General features: G+C 34.9%; 2 protein-coding genes across 3 annotated transcripts; one reads left to right on the forward strand and one right to left on the reverse strand.

Annotated features, from left to right (window-relative positions):
* Positions 1–1,097: 1,097 nt before the first annotated feature.
* LOC112751530 (2-methylpropanoate--CoA ligase CCL4) lies at positions 1,098–3,050 on the reverse strand. Its single transcript, XM_025800689.3, has one exon. It carries the CDS (start codon positions 2,845–2,847, stop codon positions 1,171–1,173), a length of 1,677 nt encoding a protein of 558 aa, XP_025656474.1. The 5' UTR covers positions 2,848–3,050; the 3' UTR covers positions 1,098–1,170.
* Positions 3,051–16,316: 13,266 nt separating this feature from the next.
* Positions 16,317–20,325, forward strand: LOC112751534 (cyanogenic beta-glucosidase). 2 transcript variants are annotated; one of them, XM_025800693.3, is made up of 13 exons: positions 16,317–16,583; positions 16,669–16,738; positions 17,021–17,079; positions 17,194–17,269; positions 17,527–17,604; positions 17,727–17,814; positions 17,905–18,160; positions 18,254–18,369; positions 18,925–19,151; positions 19,236–19,267; positions 19,355–19,439; positions 19,540–19,648; positions 19,981–20,325. In XM_025800693.3, the coding sequence occupies exons 1-13, from the start codon at positions 16,419–16,421 to the stop codon at positions 20,174–20,176; spliced, it is 1,557 nt and encodes a 518-aa protein (XP_025656478.1). In that variant the 5' UTR covers positions 16,317–16,418; the 3' UTR covers positions 20,177–20,325. The 2 variants fall into 2 exon arrangements, with proteins under 2 accessions (XP_025656478.1, XP_072073375.1); XM_072217274.1 differs by having other exon boundaries at positions 20,079–20,325.
* Positions 20,326–22,185: the final 1,860 nt, after the last annotated feature.

Here is a 22,185-nt window from a genome sequence, read left to right on the forward strand (position 1 = left end):
TATGGTGTGTGTTTGGTTAAAACTTAGAGGATAAAAGTAAAAGTGATATTTATCTTCTGCTAATAAAAGTAATTATGTTTTTTGAATGCCAAAATTAAACAAGTTTATTAAACAGCCAAAGCTAAGCAAAATGTTTTAAAAAAATATGTGAACTTAAATCTTTTTTCTTTTAGCCAAAAATTTTTTAAAAAGCTTTTTTTTTCTTAAACGGACTAAAATTTGAATTTACAACATTTATTTATAAAGAAAAAAATGTGTGAGGATGATTAAGTTTCAATAGATATTTATATTTGGCATGAAGCATGATCAAATTTTGTTATGAAAAATCCTAAAAAGGAATTGTTTTCGTCATAAAAGATTGCTTGTATCATACGGAATTAATTTTTGGAAAAAGTTGTAAAACCCAAGAAAAAACCCAAAATGCCAACTTAGTACAATTGTTCGTTTATTAGGCCCAATACGAAGACCAAAGGGTCAACTTCGACGACAATTGGTCTATCAGAAATTATAAAAAGTGACAAACCAAAAATATTTTATTTTGGTTATTAGATAATAAATTGTAGGGCTTAATTTTTATATGTTATAAATAAATAAATAAATTATATTTTTTAAATAAAGATCATTATAAAAAAATATTCTTAGCATCTTTATTGGAATAATTTTTTAATATTATAAAACCTGAATTAACTAAAAAAGAAAAGAAAATATAAAACGTGGATAATACAAGATTATTGAAAATATTTCTAGAACATATTTAAGGTTATTTTAACAAATTTTATAGTTGTTTTTTTATAAATTGGTGCTGAGTTCTATTCTCTAGTAAAGTAACTAATATTCATGGGAACCATATTCAATTGAATTCTTTATTTAAGAGGTATATAAGGTCCCCACCTATAATGCAAGACTGAACTAAGTTGACCAAATAAGCAACCCCAAAGTCACGGCTTTCATTAAGCATTATCTCCCCAGTATTTTACTGATTCTAGCTCAACAATCATTGAAGCTACAATCATATATTCATGTTCAACAGTATAATTAAAAAATATAAAAATTGTCATTGTTAGATGTAGATTACTGATAGCTGAAAGTTTTCACCGTTTCACGTAAAAATACCCCTCATTCATTTTTCCACTTTCCATATGTATTATTACAAAATACAAAGATTCCAGTCTAAGACAACATGGAGTAATTATTATTCACATTTTGATATGGGATGGATCCCATTTCTTGCGCAATTTGTCTCAGCACAGTCTTTTTAATCTTCCCAGTGGAACTCTTTGGAAGCTCCTCCCTAAACGCCACCGTTTTGGGGACCATATAAGTTGCCATGTTCTTCCTGCAATGCTCAATTATCTCCTCCTCTGTCACCACCAACCCCTCTTTCAAACTCACGAACGCGCACGGCGTCTGACCATAGTACTCGTCCGGCCTCGCCACCACCGCTGCCTCTTTCACCGCCGGGTGCATGTAAAGAACAGATTCCACCTCCACACTGCTCAGATTCTTGCCACCCGTGGTTATGACGTCGCTTAACCTATCCTTTATTTCCAAGTAACCGTCTTCATGGATCACACCAACATCGCCAGTGTAGAAATAACCGTTTTTCAAACGGTTTTTTGTTCTTTCGGGGTCCTTAAGGTATCCAAGCATCACGCAGCTTCCGCGGATAACTACCTCACCCAGCGTTACCCCGTCGTGCTTCACGCTCTCTCCCGCGCTTGTAACCACGTCCACTTCCGTCATTAGGCATGTTCTTACTCCCTGCCGCGCCTTCAACCTCGCCCTCTCCGCCGCCGGAAAACGGTTCCACTTTCTCTTCCACGCGCACGACACGACCACTCCTCCAGTCTCGGTCAGGCCGTACCCGTGGCTGACTATGAATCCTAAAGACTCCGTTCGCTGGATCACCGCCGGAGGAGGCGGCGCTCCGGCGGTGAGGATGTGGACGGGATTCTCCAACGGCTTGTTGTCGGGAGTGTTTGTTAGCATGTTAAGCAGCACCGGCGAGGCACACATGTGAGTCACGCGGTGGCTCGTGATGAGAGAAAACACGATCGGCGCGTCGAATTTGCGGACGCAGATGTTCGTCCCTCCAACGGCAGCGATCCCCCACGGGAAGCACCATCCGTTAACGTGGAACATCGCTAAGGTCCAGAGAAAGACCGCTTGTTTCGGAACCTCCCAATCCATCAACGAGTCAACGGTGATAACAAAGGTTCCTCTGTGGGAGTGAACTACTCCTTGGGGTGAAGACGACGTCGTTCCGGAGGTGTAGTTTAGTCTCAACGGGTCCCACTCGCTGTTAGGGTATAACCACTTGAAATTCGGATCTCCCTTGGAGATTAAGCCTTCATACGTGTCTTCGAAATGAACGGTGGATGATGGAGTTAGGTGCTCGACCGCATCGTCCTCTATAAGGATGAGGATCGGACGGCGGGGATTATTTTCGGGGAACAAAGAGAGAGCTTCGATGACGACATCACGTGAGGCTACGTCCACAAAGACGAGCTTGGACTCGGCGTGACGGAGGACAGCGGAGAGGGTTCTGGCGCGTAGGCGTGTGTTGATTATGTTGATGATTGCGCCGGCGAAGGGGACGGCGAAGTGGAGCTCGTAGGTGGCGGGTATGTTTGGTGCCACGACGGAAACGACGTCGCCGCGGTAGATTTTAAGGGAAGAGAGAGCAGAGGCCAGCTGGAGGCAGCGACGGCGAGTTTGAGACCAGGTGAAGGTAACGGCGTCATAGATAACGGAAGGTGTGTCGCCGTAAACAGTTGCTGCTCTGTCCAAGAAACCGAGTGGGGTGAGAGGTGAAGAGTTTGCAGCACTTGGCTTCAGTTCCTCCATTCTTTCTATCAGTTGTTTTTTTTTTTTTTGGTCGCAGTTAAGGAGCTGGAGTGAGCTGCAGTGAAGTTGCGTGATCACACGCGGAAGAATATGTCATGGAAGTACGGCTTGTCCCGAAAAAAAAAAAAGGTCGTGGAAGACTGGAAGTATGCCATTCCATTGGAGAAAGTTGAAATTAAAATATATTTTTAAAAAAATATTATTTTTACATTAAAATTAATATATAAATATACGAATTATTTAATTTATTTTATATTTTAATATATATTTTATGTTATAATTAATTTTAATATATATTTAATATAATTATATTTTTATTTTTTATTTTTTTAAATAATCAAATTATATTATCAAGTATAATTTTTTATAAAAAAAATATATACGCATAAAATATAAATGATATTATTAAATTAATTATTATATATTTATATATAAATATATATTAATTAATTAATTTTAATATATATATTAATTTTCTCAAATAACACTGCTCTCCAGAATTTATCATTAGTATATGTTTGTAATGTCTTTTTTCCTGTGTTGAGAATTTTTAAAAGAGGGAGATCTTGTGCTATCTTTTTCACAGATTTAACAGTTATTTATGTTCACAAATAATGCTAGAGGGTCAGCAATTATAAACATTCTAAAAATAATTACTACTGATGAACTTTCTTCTATCATTCTATTGAAATGGATTGCTAATTATAAAAAGGCTTTTCTAAAAGAACAGGTTGATATTCATATTACAACATCTTTAACTATTACTCAATGATGAAATAATGACTATTGTTTTTCATAAACCTGAAATGAGCAAACAACTTCACAGCGAAGACTATCTTTTAGGAGAATTAATATGATCTCCTCAGGTGCAAATAACTCACGATCAAAATGATCTTTCTGTAAATTTATATTATATATTAATATAAATAATTTTATACTAATAATTAATTTAATAATTAATTTTTTATTTGATTCTCATATTTGTTTTCTTGCCCAAGACGATGAATTCTGGTTTGGTGAAAATAAGATTTTTTTTTTTTAATTAAGCAGAGTAAAATGACGAGATTAGTGCTAGTACTTTTGCCAACTGGAATGACGAAGAAAACAATCTTTAAAAATTGTTTATGGATTTTAAATATTTTATGCGGCTGTCATGTATTACTTTGTCTTTATGGAGTGGGGCAAGAGCAAGACAAGACTGTGGAATTCTTATCTTATTCACCAATAGAAAAATATTTCTTGACTTAATTTAAACAAGGGTAATAAATTAATAATATGTAATGAGTTATAATTTAAATGATATAATTTTTTTATATTTATTTAAAAAATTATGGGTTTGAATTTTTCTATCTTTAGTTAAAAATAGAAAATAAATATAAACTAATAATCTATATCCTACACAAAATTATCTTCTTGTTCACTATTGTCATCATCAGCATGTTTTTTTGTTTTTATATCATTTTTTTATATTCTTATTTACTCTCTTTGTTTGTATATTTTTAAAAATTTTATAAACAATAAAAAAAATAGAACACAAAAAAAAAATAAATAAAAAGAAAAAAAACCAAAATTTTCACATAAAATATAGGAATAAAATAGAAATAACACTAAAATTTTATCACGATAAACATAAAATTTAAGTCTCTATGTCACATTGCAAGACAGATTATTGTTTATGACTTAGGAGTATTCAATTCAATTTTAACACAATTATTTAGATAAAATCCTCCATTTTAAAGTAAAATATAAAAAAATATAGAAAAAATTTATATTAATAACAGAATATGAAGAAAAAAAGAGAAACATGTTAGTAGGGAAAAAAAAGAAAAAATATGAAGAAAAAAATAAAAAAAAGATATATTAAGAAAAATTTTGATATTATTTTTAAGAAATTTTGGTGTTATTTTTATTTCTAATAATTTTTAATTAGTTCAGAAATCTTCTGTGTCATTGTTAAAAAATTTTAATGTCAAAATTAAAAAATTTTGTGTGTTGAGCTTAAACAATTTTAGTGTTATTTTTTTAATAAATTTTACATAATTTAAAATTTTTATCTTCCTCTTCTCATCATCCTCCTCATCATCTTATAAAAAATACTATCCTGCAGTGTAGGAGTGACAATGGGTAGAATTTGCCAACCCTAACTCACTCGCGAATTTTAAAAAATATACAATATTATTATATAACCTAACGAACATACAAATTAAAAATTTAATACAAATTAAACAACATAATTATTTCTCAAACAACACAATCGTCTTATAAACAATATAATCATTAAATATTTAATTCATATAAAAAAATTTTTAAATTAATAACACAAACATAAATAAAATATTATAATATTATGTTGTATTTATATATCACTAAAATAAAATTAATTTTTATATAAATAAAAATGTTAAATTATCTATTGATGATTTTGATTCAATAATAAAAATTTTTTACATTAAGGGAGAGGTATTAGATTTGTCAAATAGGGTTGATATTCAACCCACTTCGTACTCAACTTTGCTCGCAGTGAATTAATTGAGACCTAACTTATACTTACTCCCGTTGTGAATTAATTGAGACCCTATCCGCAATAGATTAGATTGGTAACGGATTAAATTAGCACCTTTTACTGCCATGATGATTATAAAATTAAACACTTAAAGTTGTTGGAAATTAATTTATGGCGGCCAATGAGTAATAGTTCAAATGGCATAGTCTCTCTCTCTCCATATTCAATTAAGAAGTTGTGGGTTCGAGTCTCATATCTTTAATAAAAAAAAAAAGAATTAATTTATGGCGAAGTAAAAATCTGAAATTAGCATAGCTAAAATAAACCAGTACATCATTTATTTTAAAGTAAGTATAAATTTTCGTGGGATGCATTTGATAATTAAGTATTTTTCACTTATATTTTAATTTAATTTATTTCGAAATATAAAGTGATATGGTCACCATTAATACAAATCATAACCGACCATCATCATAACTCGTCTTTGCCGTTATTGTTCGGCCCTTATGAATTATAACTCGGCAAAATTAATGACATTATAACTGACGTCTCAAACGGTATGAATAAAGTCGGTTACAAAACCAATTATCAAGAACGGTCAAATAATCATCTAGAATATAACGGACGATTAAATATCTATAAAAGAAGGTAAAGTATCTTTTCTCATTCACTCTGAATTAACACCATAACTGACTTAAGTATTGGAGTGCCTTTGCAGGTACACTCCACCCCTTTTGTATTACTCACACCTTCACATCTACAACGAGAAAGGAAAATTCGGACTCTGAGGAGTGGACGTCCAATCTTGCAGCATATAGCTTGGCTGACCTTGAGGAATTGAAGCCGACCTATTTCCCAGGCAAGATCAATTGGCGCCCACCGTGGGGCCGAGGAAATCATATTTTTCTTTTGGTCTCATCATTTTCATCTACATCCATGGCTGACGTACCGCCTCCATCACTGTCCGAACTCATGCGAATGGTAGCTGAGCTACAACAAGCTAATCAGCGGATGGCTGACGAGAACCAAATAATGGCTGCTCAAATTGCCGAACTAAATCATGCTCGGATTGAACACAATGATGCTCATCGCCAACAGGCGGAGGACGAGGAACATCAATCCCAACCGACCCATGTTTCAGAAACCGCTCAACATGAAGAGCAGCAGCACGAAGACAAGAAAGAAGAATCTGAGGACCTTGTAGGCCCTTTCACAGAAGAAGTAATGAATTTCGAACTGTCGAAGAGGTTCACTCTGCCGTTGACCCTCACGCCCTACGATGGACTCGGAGACCCAAGGAAGTTCATAAAGAAATTCCGATCAATAATGATCGTCAATAGTGCATCAGATACAGTTTTATGTCGTTGTTTTCCGAATTATTTAGACGGTCCTGCACTTGATTGGTTGTGTGCTTTGCCTGCAGGTTCCATTTCGCGCTTTTATCAGCTGGCGAAGTTATTCGAAGAACATTTCGCCGGATCTGCAATATACTTGCACGATTCCGATTACCTGAACACCATCAAGCAAGGAACAAACGAAAGCCTAAAGGACTATATGACTCGCTTTACCAAGGTCGCAATCAACATACCAGATCTCCATCCCGAGGTCCATCTACACGCAATTAAAAGCGGCCTCCGACCTGGGAAATTCCAGGAAACAATCGCAGTAGCAAAACCGAAGACTCTAGCAGAATTTCGAGAGAAAGCAAAAGGACAAATTGACATCGAGGAGCTCAGACAAGCTCGGAAATCTGACAAGTCACACTTCCGCGAAGAAGATAAGAGTTCAACCATTAAGAAAAGTTTTAAACTAACACCCAGATTTGATTCTTATACGCAGTTCAACACCAAGAGGGAGGACATAATTAAGGAGATCTTGAACTCCAAACTAATTAAGCCACCAAGAAAGGCCGGCACATACCAGGATGCAAAGCATGTGGACAAATCAAAGTACTGTACTTTCCACAAAAAACACGGCCACAACACTGATGATTGTGTGGTCGCCAAAGATCTCTTAGAACGACTAGCAAGACAAGGACACCTAGACAAATACATTAGTGGTCACATCCAAAAGCGCAGCCACAGTTCCACAACAAACGACCTCTCCGAACAAAATCGAGGAAAAGAGAAGGCAGCTTCAAGCCAATATGAAAGGCCACGAGGTATAATCAATTGTATTTCAGGAGGATACACAAGTGGGGGATACTCAAACTCGGCAAGAAAAAGGTCGTTCCGAGCAATATGCTCGGTAGAAGGACCAAAGCAAGATGTAGCAATCAATAACCCACAACCAGAGGTCACTTTCACACAGGCCGACCTTAACTCCAACATAAAAAATCTGGATGACCCTGTGGTAATCACACTCCAGCTGGGAGACCTATTAGTGAAAAAAGTCCTCTTGGATCCTGGGAGCAGTGCCGACGTTCTGTTTTACTCCACATTTCAAAAGATGAGCTCAGCGACAACGTGCTACAGACCGCAGGAGGTGACTTGGTCGGCTTCTCAGGAGAACGAGTTCCAATACTCGGATCAGTGTGGTTACAGACCACACTGGGTGAGCAACCCTTTTCAAAAACTAATGATATTCAATATTTAGTAGTGGATTGTTCCAGCCCATATAACCTTATTCTTGGCCGACCTTTTTTGAATAAATTCGGCGCCATTGTATCTACAGTTCATCTCTGTGTGAAGTTTCCAGTGCAGGGCGATCAGGTCGCAACAATCCATGGAGACCATAAGGAGGCGCGACAGTGTTACAACATCAGTTTAAAATTCCAAAACCGTTCAACACAACAAGTCAACAATGTCGACCTCAACCAGAAGGAAGGCATACTGGCCGACCTCGACCCAAGAGCTGATTTCCTCGAGCGCCCGAAACCATCCGACGACTTACAAAAAGTATATTTCAACAATGACCCTAACAAATTCACATATGTAGGTACATCAATCAACACGGCTGAGTTACAGGCCATAACATCCTTCCTACAAGAAAACGCCGAGCTTTTTGCCTGAAAACCTGCTGACATGCCCGGCATTGACCCACAAGTCATCAGTCATAAACTAGCAATAAACTCCTCAGCCCAACCAATCCAACAGAGGAAACGAAAACTCGGCAAAGAAAAAAGGAAAGCATCACTGGAGGAAACACAAAAGCTCATCAACGCCGAATTTATCAAAGAGATCAGATTCACTACCTGGCTAGCCAATGTGGTAATGGTAAGGAAACAAAACGGTAAGTGGCGCATGTGCGTCGATTTCACTGATTTAAACAAAGCATGTCCAAAGGATTCCTACCCTCTACCGTCCATAGACTCTTTAGTAGACAACGCATCGGGCTACGCTACTTTAAGTTTTATGGACGCGTATTCAGGGTATAATCAAATACTCATGCACCCCTCCGACCAAGATAAAACGGCTTTCATCACTGATTTCGTCAATTATTGTTATAAAGTTATGCCATTTGGATTAAAGAACGCAGGTGCAACTTACCAACGTCTTATGGATAAAGTGTTCGTCAAACAAATCGGCAGGAATATCGAAGTTTATGTCGACGACATGGTCGCCAAGACAAAAACCGGAGATAACCACATCACAGACCTAACAGAAATATTCGGCCAAATCCGCAGATACAACATGCGCCTCAACCCCGAGAAATGTGCCTTCGCCGTCCAAGGGGGTAAGTTCTTAGGCTTCATGCTGACGTGCAGGGGAATAGAGGCAAACCCAGACAAATGCCAAGCAGTGCTAGACATGGCCAGCCCCAAAACAGTAAAAGAAGTTCAGCGCCTCACAGGACGCCTTGCCGCACTTTCCAGATTTGTTCCCTGTTTAGCTTCAACTTCTGTTCCTTTTTTCCAAACAATAAAAAAGAAAAGTAAATTCGAGTGGAACGACGATTGTGAGAGGGCCTTTTCAAAATTAAAAACAACACTCTCACAACCGCCGATTCTACAAAAACCCATACAAGGGGAGGATTTATTTCTATATTTATTGGTAACTGATTGGGCAATAAGCTCAGCCCTTGTTACAGAAAGAAGCAAAGTTCAGCATCCAGTGTACTTTGTTAGCAAAACTCTACAGCATGCCGAACTTAATTATCCAAGAATTGAAAAGCTCGCGTTGGCACTTATATTCTCGGCGTGACGTCTCCGACCTTATTTCCAGAGCCACGTTATCCATGTCAGAACAGATCACCCACTAAGACAAGTGCTATACAAACCAGAAGTTGCAGGACGACTAATTAAATGGGCAGTCGAACTGTCTGAATTCGACATCAGATACCAATCCAGAGGACCAATCAAGTCACAATTCCTGGCAGATTTCATTGCCGAACTTACCATACCATCTGAAGAAGATCATGCAAAACAATGGATTTTATTTGTCGACGGCTCCTCAAATCAAGAAGGCTGTGGTGCAGGAATTCGTCTTGAAGCCGACGACGGATTCATATTGGAACACTCAATACACTTAGCCTTCAAAGCAAGCAACAACCAATCCGAGTATGAAGCACTACTCGCCGGACTCAGACTTTGCTCAGATCTTCAAATATCGACGATCAAGGTATATTGTGACTCTTTGTTAGTCGTACAGCAGGTAAATAACCTCTTCCAGGTAAAAGATCCTCTACTCTCTAAATACCTGCTACTAGTAAAGAAACTTTCAAAGAAATTTATCAAATTTGAAATAGAACATATTCCTCGAGAACAAAACCAGAGAGCAGATCTCTTATCTAAGCTCGGCAGTACTCAGTCTACGCTAACCACACTACACCAGTTCACAATAACATCACCCACTGTTACTCTGATAAATGTATTAAGTGTTTCATAGGAAACAGATTGGGGGACGAACTTTATACACTATCTAGAAACAGGTGTTGTACCAGAAGGGGTCGAAAACAGTAAAAAATTTCGGCGGCAAGCATCCTTCTTCACAATCCTAAATGGAGAACTGTATCGACGAGGTTATACCCGGCCACTACTCAAATGTCTCAACAAATCCGAAGCAGAAATAGCTTTAGCCGAGGCACACGAGGGAATCTGCGGGACACACACAGGAGCTCGGAGCCTAGCATCAAAGGTCCTCCGGGCTGGATTTTTCTGGCCGACTTTAACACACGACAGCAAACAGAAAATCAGGACATGCAACAATTGCCAAAGACATGCACCCCTGATACACATACCTGCCGAACAGTTACATCACGCAGACATCAGTTGGCCATTCAACCAATGGGGTCTAGATATACTCGGGCCGTTCCCTACGGCACCGGGCCAGGTAAAATATCTTATTGTCGGAATTGATTATTTCTCCAAATGGGTGGAGGCCCAACCTTTAGCAAAAATAACATCACAACAAACAATCACATTTGTTTGGAAGAACATTATTTGCCGTTTCGGCATACCTCAGCATATTACAACTGACAATGGTCGCCAGTTTGCCGATCAAAAATTTCAAGCTTTTTTGCAGAATCTAAAAATAAAACAACACTTCGCCTCTGTGGAACATCCCCAAACGAACGGCCAAGCTGAAGCCGCAAACAAAGTCATCTTACATGCACTAAAGAAGAAACTAGACGAGGCCAAAGGACTCTGGGCCGAATTAATACCTAAAGTACTTTGGGAATACAACACCACCCCACAAACATCAACAAAGGAGACACCATTCAGATTGGTATATGGCTCAGAGGCCATGATACCCCTGGAGATCTCCCAGAACTCTATCCGAACTTACATCAACAATCAGGACGAGGCTCGGAAATCCGAGCTCGACGTGATCGAAGAAATAAGAGACATAGCCACATTGAGGCAACGCGCAGCGCAGCAAGCCATAGCTCGACAATACAACAAAGCGGTGAGAAACAGAAACTTCGTCACAGGAGATCTAGTTCTCCGCAAAACCGAAACTGTTCGGAAACCACCAACACATGGAAAGCTCGCAGCCAATTGGGATGGTCCATACCGAGTATCCCAAGCACTCGGCCAAGGAGCATACAAATTAGAAACACTAGATGGTAACCTCTTACCTAGTACATGGAATGTATCTTCCTTAAAGAAATTTTATAGTTAAAAAGACAGGGACAGGCTTGTACTCTTTTTCCTACTGCCAAGATTTTATCCCAAAAGGTTTTGCTTGGAGAGGTTTTAACGAGGCTAGCCTACCTGCACCTTTGTATGAAACAATTCCGAATATATAAGGGACGAACAAATGTCCTATCCTTTCTATCAAATCGATCTTATCAAACTATCAATCCAGCTCGGACAAATGCCAATTCTCGTCCAAGCTCCAAAGGCAATTATCAAATAATTCTAAAACGCCAATAAACTTGGAAATATATCCGAACAATGCAAACAGCTTTTTATAAAAAGCACCAAATTTTCAAACAAGTCAATTTTAAAAAGGCTAAAAAACAGGAGCCATACTATTATCCGCTTACAAAAAACAGTCAGATTACAATAACAAAAAACAAATTCACAAAGGTCTTTTCATAACAACCTAAACATTATCGGCCTCATCTTCCGCATCCCCATCATCCTCAATCAACTGACCATCTCGAACTATCTTCCCAGGATCCATGCCAGAAAGATCGGCATCCGGAACCAAAAACTTCACCTGCAACCTTGCCCTTTCAAAACCTTCAACAAACGAGTCCAAAATCTCATCCACCTTTTTCTTCTCCATATCCTTAAGCTGAGCAGTCACCTCAATCAACCGATTTTGCACGTTCACCAGATCGCTTTCCTTCTTCTTCAAATCCTCAACATCCTTAGCATAACTTTCCTTAGTCTCCCTCAGCAACTTCTCGGTCTCAGTCAAACGAGCTTGAAGCTCAGCAGCAAGATTCTTACACTTAATCAACTCTTCCTTCAAAACAGATACCTCACCTTTCTCAGCAGCCACTCCCTTATGTTTCAATTCCTGACTTCGACCCAGACTTGCAAGGCGCAACCCAACAACCTGGAGGGCAAAACAAACTCATAAGAAAACAAAAGGAAAAATAAGGAAAACATCAATAACTTGTTACCTGCATATATTGCCCAACAGCCACATCCCCGACCTCCTTGGCAAGAGTTACATCGGCCGATGATTGGCAATACTCATCCACAACAGCCATGTAAGGATATTCCTTTCCCCACACCGAAAACGCCTCACTTTCCTCAGAAATCTCGTGCAGCCTTTTTTGATTCCCCATAAAAGCCTGTAACTCTTCAAGAGGAACCCCAAACTCTTTCTCATCAGAATCATCTGATAATTCCACAAGCTCGGACTTCTTCCTTTTCTTCGCGATAACTTTCCTCCGCCCTTGACGAGGCTGCGAAACCTCGCCAGTACCAACAACCTTCTCAGCATTAGATGACGACACCTCCTTCTCCAAATTTTTATTCTTAAACCGCGTCCTTAGCGATGCAGCAGAAACGCCAGGATACTTCCCACCTGAAGAAAACATATCGTGTTAGAGTTTTTCAGCAAGAAACACAAACATCAACATAAACCCTAGAAACTCACCTAGATACTCTACAACAGCACCCTTATCCTCTTCCCACTTCAGCAACTCATACATCGATATCAAATTTTTTCGATCAATATTCTCCACCAAAAATTCTATCAGACACTCATTCCTCGGCGATATAACCTCCGGACCGAGTATATTTTGCGGCTCCGAGCACCAAAAGAGGGAAAATTTCCCAGCAAGATTTTCATCAATAAAAAACGGAAAATCCTCTTCTGAACTCTTAACTTTAAAATACATCTCCTTGAAGTCTTTAAAAGAAGATTTGTACAGTCTAAAAATCCCAAATCCCAGAGTGCTATTGAAATTTACCCAACCTCCTTTCCAAACACCTTTAGCTTGAAATAAGGAAAAGAACAAATCCACAGACGGCACTTCCTCCAGAAACTCCATCAAAACCTCAAAAGATCGAAGGAAAGCCCATCCATTTGGATGAAGCTGTGAGGGAGCACAGTTGAGCCGCTTAAGAACTTGACACTCAAACTCCGTAAACGGAAGCCTAACCCGCAACTCTTCAAGCACACAGCTATGCATGTAAAAGAACCCAAACCCCCACTCTCGGTGATAAACCCTATCATCCACATTACATGGTAACAACTCCACCTTGACTCCGGAACCTACCCTCACTATTTTATTCACATCCACCTCCCTCACCGCCGCTTCATCAGAAAAAAGTGAAACCCGTGATTTAACATCTTCCCCTACCCAATCATACGACCAATCCACCCTATCCTTCTTCTCTTTCCCAAACCCCATTAGATCGAAAAGCAGTAGAAGAAGAAAGGAAAAAACGAAAAACACAGGAGAAAGCACAGAAATGGATAAGAAACAGAAAAAGAGACTCATACCTCTCTTACTCATTCTTCAAAAGAAAGCAAGCATATAACCAACAGCCAACAAAACACCCAGGAAAATCTGAAGAGATTCGAAGAATTAAAGGAACAAAACGTTCCAAATAATCACCCCCCACTTCCAAAGCCACATCAAACAGTGAACCAAACATTGGGAAACCGCAAAAATTAAATGCAACCATTATTCCTTCTCTTTCATCAGGAAATAACGGACACGACTCCCCACGTACCCACATTTCAAACCACTGAATCATCTTTTAATGAAGTAAGTTGATCTGGGGGCTCATCCACTAACCTACACAAGCCGAGTTATAACTCATCAAAAAAATAAAGCTCAACCTGCTTCATTAAAATCCTCCTCAGGCTAAGCTTGGGGCTGTGATATGGTCACCATTAATACAAATCATAACCGACCATCATCATAACTCGTCTTTGCCGTTATTGTTCGGCCCTTATGAATTATAACTCGGCAAAATTAATGACATTATAACTGACGTCTCAAACGGTATGAATAAAGTCGGTTACAAAACCAATTATCAAGAACGGTCAAATAATCATCTAGAATATAACGGACAATTAAATATTTATAAAAGAAGGTAAAGTATCTTTTCTCATTCACTCTGAATTAACACCATAACTGACTTAAGCATTGGAGTGCCTTTGCAGGTACACTCCACCCCTTTTGTATTACTCACACCTTCACATCTACAACGAGAAAGGAAAATTCGGACTCTGAAGAGTGGACGTCCAATCTTGTAGCATATAGCTTGGCTGACCTTGAGGAATTGAAGCCGACCTATTTCCCAGGCAAGATCATAAAGATATCCTAACTAAAGTTAGTTTAAAAATACGTTACTGGTATATAATTAACGAATTACATAAAATAGTAAGATATACTAGTATATTTATAGAGGCTAAATCCAAAATACGGATACTATTTTATTGTGAAATATACAAGGTTGCCTTTGTTGATTGCTGATCGAGGAGATAGCTTTTCTTGAAATGATATTATCATTTGTTTGGTTCTTTTATTAGTCACATTAATTTTTGGCCCCCCTTTGATTAACGACCTAATTCTGAATTTCTGATCCTATGGGTGTGAAGTAAAAGGCTCAGGCGATAATGCTTTTTCTATTATAGCAGATTTCATGAACTTAAGAGGAGAACATAATTTGAATTAAAAAAATTATACACATTGCATTTGAACAATGATTTAAATATCATGGAAAGGATCAAGACAGCACCATTGAAGCTGTAAATGCTTACTATTCGGCCACATTGATGGGTCTGATATTTTATTGTTTAGGTGCATAATTGTAAAATTTTAGTGCAAAATTACAAAATTTTAGTGACTAAAGTCAAAGACCAGAATTACAGAATTCAACTATTCAAGTGCAGAATTAAGTGTATATTTGCATAGCTAGATTTTTTTTTTCCAATAGGTAAATGCGAATTAAGGAAAAAAATTTTTCGAATAAATGAGAAAAAAAATTAAAATACAGTTGTTTATCTGCAGTAAAACTTGGTTCTTTTTTCCAAATAGGCAAATATGACATAAGCTAATAATTTTTAATAATTTTAATACAAAATATTTTTTATTTATTTCTCCTAACATTCTTTAGAGTAATTTCTTCTATTTCTAATGCACTTATAAGTTATAAAATAAAAAAGTGCAATTATTAAAGTGTTTTTAAAATCATATAAAATATATTGAGAGTCACTTAGATAAAGATGTCAAAAATACATTTTTTTAAAGATATTTTTTTAAAAATTAAAATTTAACACATATAATCAATTAAACTATGCTATTTTTATTAAAATTAGAGCAGACAAATCAACTTAGCCAAAAAATTAATAAATTAAATTTTGAATCGGTATAAATTAATATTTTTTTATATAAAATGACTATAATATCCCTATTATAAAAAATAACTAAAATACTCCTATTATATATATATATATATATATATATATATATATATATATATTAATTTTAAAATTTCTAAATCCTAATCCTATAATGATAGAGAAGAAAAGGGTTAGAATTTAGGATTTTCAAAATTAATATATATAATAAGAATATTTTAGTCATTTTCTACAATAGAGGTATTGTAGATATTTTTTATAAAAAATAATATTAATTTAAACCGATTTAAAATTTGATTTACCATTTTTCAGTCAAATTAATTTATCTGGCATAATTTTGACAAAAATAATACGATTTAATCGATTATATATATTAAATTTTAATGATTAAAAAACATCTTTAAAAAGAAATATTTTAAACGTCTTTATCGAAGTAGTTTTTAAGAGTGTTTAACGATATTGCCTAGTTGGAGAGAAGATTTTATTATCCATATGGCTTGTCATTAATTTAAAATTTATCCAGTTATTTAGTCTATCGTGTATATTCTAAATTCCTAACTACTATTATACTTCTACATATTTTGCAAAGAGTGCAATAATTGTAATTTAACACTTACTTATATTAAACAATATCTTAAATTTAGTCACCAAAAAAAAAACAATATCTTAAATTTAAGACTGATAAACAAATCGGACAAAAATTGGTGCTGACTTTTATTTTCTAGTAGTAAAAGTAACTAATATTCATAGGAACCATATTTAATTGAATTCTTTATTTAACAGATATATTATAAGGTCCCCAATCATTTATAACTGAACAAGTTGACCAAATAAGCAACACTATAGTTATGGATTTCACTGTGCATTATCTCCTCAGTACTTCACTGATTCTTACCTCAACAATCATTGAAGCTGCAATCATATTCAACAATGGTGTTACCACTACTACATCTCTCAACAGAGCCAGTTTTCCAGATGGTTTTGTTTTTGGGACTTCATCATCTGCTTATCAGGTATTGTGAAACTTTGATTTTTTTTTTTAATTTAATTTATATGCTGGTGCTGTATATCAATGTTTATGCATATTTTTATTTTCAGTATGAAGGTGCTGCAGATATAGGTGGCAGAACACCATCTATATGGGATACCTTCACTCATAATTATCCAGGTCTTTTTTATTCTGCTTTAAAATATTTGATAATATTTTACCCTTTTGTTTTTAATTTATGAAGAAGTTAAAAAGAAGAGTTTTTTATTGTTGGGTACGCTTAATTCTTCATATGAGTGCATAGATAGAAACTTTTAGATTCATAGAAAAGCAGTTTGAAAACAGAGTGAAATGAATGAAATCAAATATTTTATGATTATTTTGAGTTACAAGGTTGTATATAGAACTCTTAGTTCATAGATTCTTATTTCTTGTATTATACTCTGCATATGCATATGGCAGAAAAGATAGCTGATAGAAGTAATGGCGACATAGCCATTGATGAATATCATCGCTACAAGGTGCAGTACTTCAAATCACCTGAATCATTTGCTTGTATGTAACAATTCAAGAACAGAGAAATTAGGCATAATAATTTAGATTCTTCTGAAAAAAGAAAAACATTGCTAATGCAGGAAGATGTTGAGATCATGAAGGATTTAAACATGGATGCTTATAGATTCTCCATCTCTTGGTCCAGAATACTACCAAGTAAGAAACAGGACACTAGTTTACTCTTAAGTTTGCAAAATAATTGTAAGAGTTAATAGTCAAAATGGTTCGCGTCATTTTAGTACTCGAAAGATAAGACACTCTAAATTGGTCCTGTTGAGGTCTCTGATCTTTAGAAGACCAAATTAACTTACATGTGATATTTTTAGAGATCATTTAAACTATTAACTCTTAATTATAATGTTCATTAATTATTATTAAGTTAATTAAACGTTAGAACCTTTGGTTAATTGCAGAGGGAAAGCTCAGTGGAGGTGTAAACAAGGAAGGAATCAAGTATTACAATAACCTCATCAATGAGCTACTAGCTAAAGGTTCATCATATTGTATATGTGGCTAAAATCTTTGATTGTTTAATTCAATCTTTTCTTTTTCTGTTTCAATAATTTAGGCCTAAAATATGATACTAGTACCTTCCATTTGGAACTGAATGCAGATATTCAACCTTCTGTGACTATTTTACATTGGGACGTCCCTCAAGTTTTAGAAGATGAATATGGTGGCCTTTTAAGTCCTAAGATAGTGTAATTCAAATTTCTTACTTATATTTGTCAAAAGATTTGTCAGCATGCCTTTAACATTAATCTTTTCCTCTCTTTTTTTCCCTTTTATAGTGATGATTTTCGAGACTATGCCGAGGTTTGTTTTAAGGAATTTGGAGACAGAGTGAAGCATTGGATCACACTCAACGAGCCATGGTCTATCGGAAAATTCGCATACGCAAATGGAGCTTATGCACCTGGAAGATGTTCACCATGGCAAAACCTTAATTGCACTGGTGGTGATTCTGCCACTGAACCTTATATAGTGTCACATTATCAGTTACTAGTTCATGCAGCTGCTGTTAACATCTACAAGACTAAGTATCAGGTTTTGTTATGTTTATTTGTATTATGAAAATTGATCAACCTGAATTAAGACTAGTATTGAGACCAAAATCTTCATTTTCTTGTGTGTGTGTAGGAAACTCAAAAGGGTAAGATAGGGATAGCAATAAATTCTCACTGGATAATGCCACTCTATGATACAAAATTGGATCATCTTGCTGCACAAAGAGCCCTTGATTTCATGCTTGGATGGTATGTAGATATGCTTTAGGAACCTAAAAAATCATTTTGTGTAAATCAACAAGAGTATATAGCAATTGAGAAACTCTTGCGTTACAAGAACAAGTCATTATTCATTGCATGTGATGAGTGTTTTTTTGTGGTGACTAAGAAAATAGGTGTCCTACAAAAATGATTGTTGAGAAAACAAAAGCTGAAATACCGAGTTTTAGGCCTGGTTTAGTAAATATCTTAGGATAAAAATACAGATATAATGAAAAGATATTGAGAAGGAAATAAGTATAAAAATACATAAAGTATCTTTGTTTGAAGACAAAAAATTATTAATGATAGTAAAAATATGAATAAAAACACAACTTTTCTTTCTTGTTTTTGTCTCACTATCTACATTTCTGTCCTGAGTCACTTACCAAACACGCCCTCTAGAAATAGAACCTGAATTCTCCCTAGAATCTTGGTATGCCTCTACCACTACATGTTTACATCAAAACTATAGTTAGTAGCTTTTTTTGTGATTTTAATTCATTGTAAGAAGAAAGCTGAATCAAACTAAGAATGAGAGTGCAGGTTTATGGATCCATTGACAAGAGGAGATTATCCAGTTATCATGAAGTCTCTGGTGGGAAGTAGATTACCAAAATTCTCTTCACATGAATCAAGGCTTGTAAGAGGATCCTTTGATTTCATTGGTTTGAATTACTACACTGCCAAATATGCTACTGATGCTCCACAATTAAGTGATGCAAGGCCTAGTTTCCTCACTGATTCTCTTGTTATTCTTTCATCAGTTTCATGTAACACCAATTCTTCTGACAACTTTTAATATAACATTTATGTCATCATATCTTAATATAATGATATAATTGAAATTGTGACAGCTGAGCCTAATGGAGTGCAGTTGAGTGCAAGGGTAATGTATACTTTTATTTGCATTTCAATCTTAATTTCAATTGTCTTTATGATCTGAGGATGAAAAGGTAATTGTGTATCATGGCAGGGTGCTTATCCAGAAGGACTTAGAGAACTTTTGCTCTATATTAAAGAAAATTACAATAACCCTTTAATCTACATCACTGAAAATGGTAATATATATAGTTAGTTATATACACCACACCAACTATTGATCTTATAAAAAATCAGTAACAAAATGTATTCTGATTTAGTTACATTTAATTTATATAGGTACAGAAGAATCCAATGATCCTTTACTATCACTTGAAAAAGCCCTTAATGACACAAGCAGAATTGATTTCTTCTATAGTCATCTTTACTATATTCAAACTGCAATCAAGTAAGTGCAATCATGTAATTAGAATTAATGTGTCTTATGATAGTTAACTTAGTTGGGTTTAAATTTAGGTAATCATTCACATGTAATTATTTTTATGTAAAGAAGATAATTGAAATCATTAGATGATTTAACATGTTTGACTAAATTGTTATTTAATCGTTCTCAACTATTATCTTTATATGCAGATAACTGCAAGTGAGTTTTCTTCTTAAATATATTGTTTTACATAACTTCCTAATAAAATCATTTACCTTATTTGTCTATATATTTTATTTGTGTCTAAAAATTAACTAAAATATTATTTTCGGAAAATATTTTTTAATATTGATCAGTGAAGGTGCAAACATAAAAGGATATTTTGCATGGTCATTAATGGACAACTTTGAATGGAATTACGGCTACAGTCAGAGGTATGGAATTGTGTTTGTAGATTTCAAGAATGGCCAGAAAAGATATCCAAAGTTGTCTGCAACTTGGTTTAAGAATTTCCTACAATGCAGAGTACATGGATACGATGATTCCCGCTAAGAACATGAAATTCATGAACCATTATTTGTTGAATTTCATAAGTTTAAATGCTATTAGAAGCATTGCTCAATTGTGAATTTTTTTTTTCATGCTTAGAAGTCTCGAGTTCGAATCTGACTCAGTTTGTTATGATAAGTAGTGCTTTAATTTGTTTGTTGAGTTTTAATTTGATTTACAAGTTATATATTTTTTTTAAAAAAAATAGAGCAATATTTACCCTTAAAAAGGATTGGAAACATTTCAAGTGCACCGGAGAGTATCGGTGCACCAATTATTTTAATCATTGATTTCAATTAATATATATTATATATATTTTTTATAATTCAGATCAACGGTTAAAACAACTGGAGCACCGGTACTTCCGGTGCACTTAAAATGTTTCCAAAAGGATTACACCAGAAAAATACATCAAATCATATACTTTAAAAATCTTCTTGGTATAATAATGAATGATGCCATGTCAACAAGTTATAGTTCAAATAAGATAATTTCTCTATTTTTACCTAAAGATTTCGGGTTCAAGTCTCACTTCTAATTTAAAAAAAAATGATGGATGATGCCATGATGTGTTGTATTGAATTTTGAGCATGATGCACAACTAAAGGATCTTATTAATGAGGGGTAAAATTTTGAACATTCATAATAAATTCTCATATAATTCAAGTTCAAATTGTACTATTATATTACCTTATTACATGCATGATATATCAACGTCAGTTTATTTAATGCATTTAAGATATTTTTCAGAATAATATGGATTCAGGTTAAAATTAAATGGTTCATCAACCATTTACTAAATATTCAGCCACCACAAGAAAAATTGGTGTTTTCTCACTTAGATCATCCCTACTCTAAATGTAATATTGTTTTCTTGTGAAGTTTTTTTCTTCTTCTTTGCAAATGTTTATCAATCTTTTTTCTTTGGTTATAACCAACGCCAAATACAGCTATTAATTTCTTTTACTATGTGTCATCAACTTACAAGCAAATGACAGGTTGTTAAATTCATTCTATCATTTTTTCTATTATTAGATAAAATGTAATATTAACTAAAATAAATTTTATATTCTATTATGTAATAAACTAATCATAACAAAGTAGATGCTAAAACTGCTAATAAACCTTTATGAGAATGCTAGACGAAAAGTAAAATGAGATTTTTAAACAAGAGAACTCAAGTTTGAGTTAGAAGAAAGGCTAAGCCAAAAGTTCAAGGTGATAAGGAGATTACTATTTGAAAATTTTAATGAACAATAAGATTTAGGAAAAGTATATGAACCAACTCTAAATCAACCAAAAATGGAATAACTTAATTAATTATAAATATAGTAATTAATTTTATTTATTTATGATTTAAAATATTAGTTATTAAATGTTTCACTACATTCAAATTAGGAGGAGATACATTCAGTATCATTGCAACGTGAATCACGAAAACTAATTTAATTAGCTTCCGTCTCTTCACCCTCCTTCTCTCTTCAAATGCCTAAAACATGATAAATTAAAAAACTGATTCAGAACCATCCAATTTACAAAGAAAATAAACATTATAATGCGTAGCATAAGCACCATCTACCTAGAAGTTTTGGATTTATCCAGAGGCATTTGACTGGTTTTTTGCTGGAACTAGGGGTGGAAACAGCCAGGCCAGACCAGGCTTTGCTCTTAACAGGCCTGGCCTGGCCTGTCATGTAGTTGATTGGCCTGAACCTGACCTGCAGTCTGCTATAGGCTTTTTTCAAAGTACTAAGGCTGACCTGTTATTCAGCCTGCTGGCCTGGCCTAAAGCCTGTTAAAAGGCCTGCTAATTTTTTTTTACAAAAATAAAAATATTATTTTAAAAAATATTTTTTAATAAACATATTTATATATAAAATGTCATATTTAATATTTATAAGAATTTTTAAATTTTAAACTATTAAAAATATACAAAATTATTTATAATTAAATATAAATTTAAAATATCTCATTATTTTGTTAATAATAAAAAAATTATTTATATATATATA

Source organism: Arachis hypogaea, chromosome 15 (genome assembly GCF_003086295.3).
Source record: "Arachis hypogaea cultivar Tifrunner chromosome 15, arahy.Tifrunner.gnm2.J5K5, whole genome shotgun sequence".
NCBI lineage: Eukaryota > Viridiplantae > Streptophyta > Magnoliopsida > Fabales > Fabaceae > Arachis > Arachis hypogaea.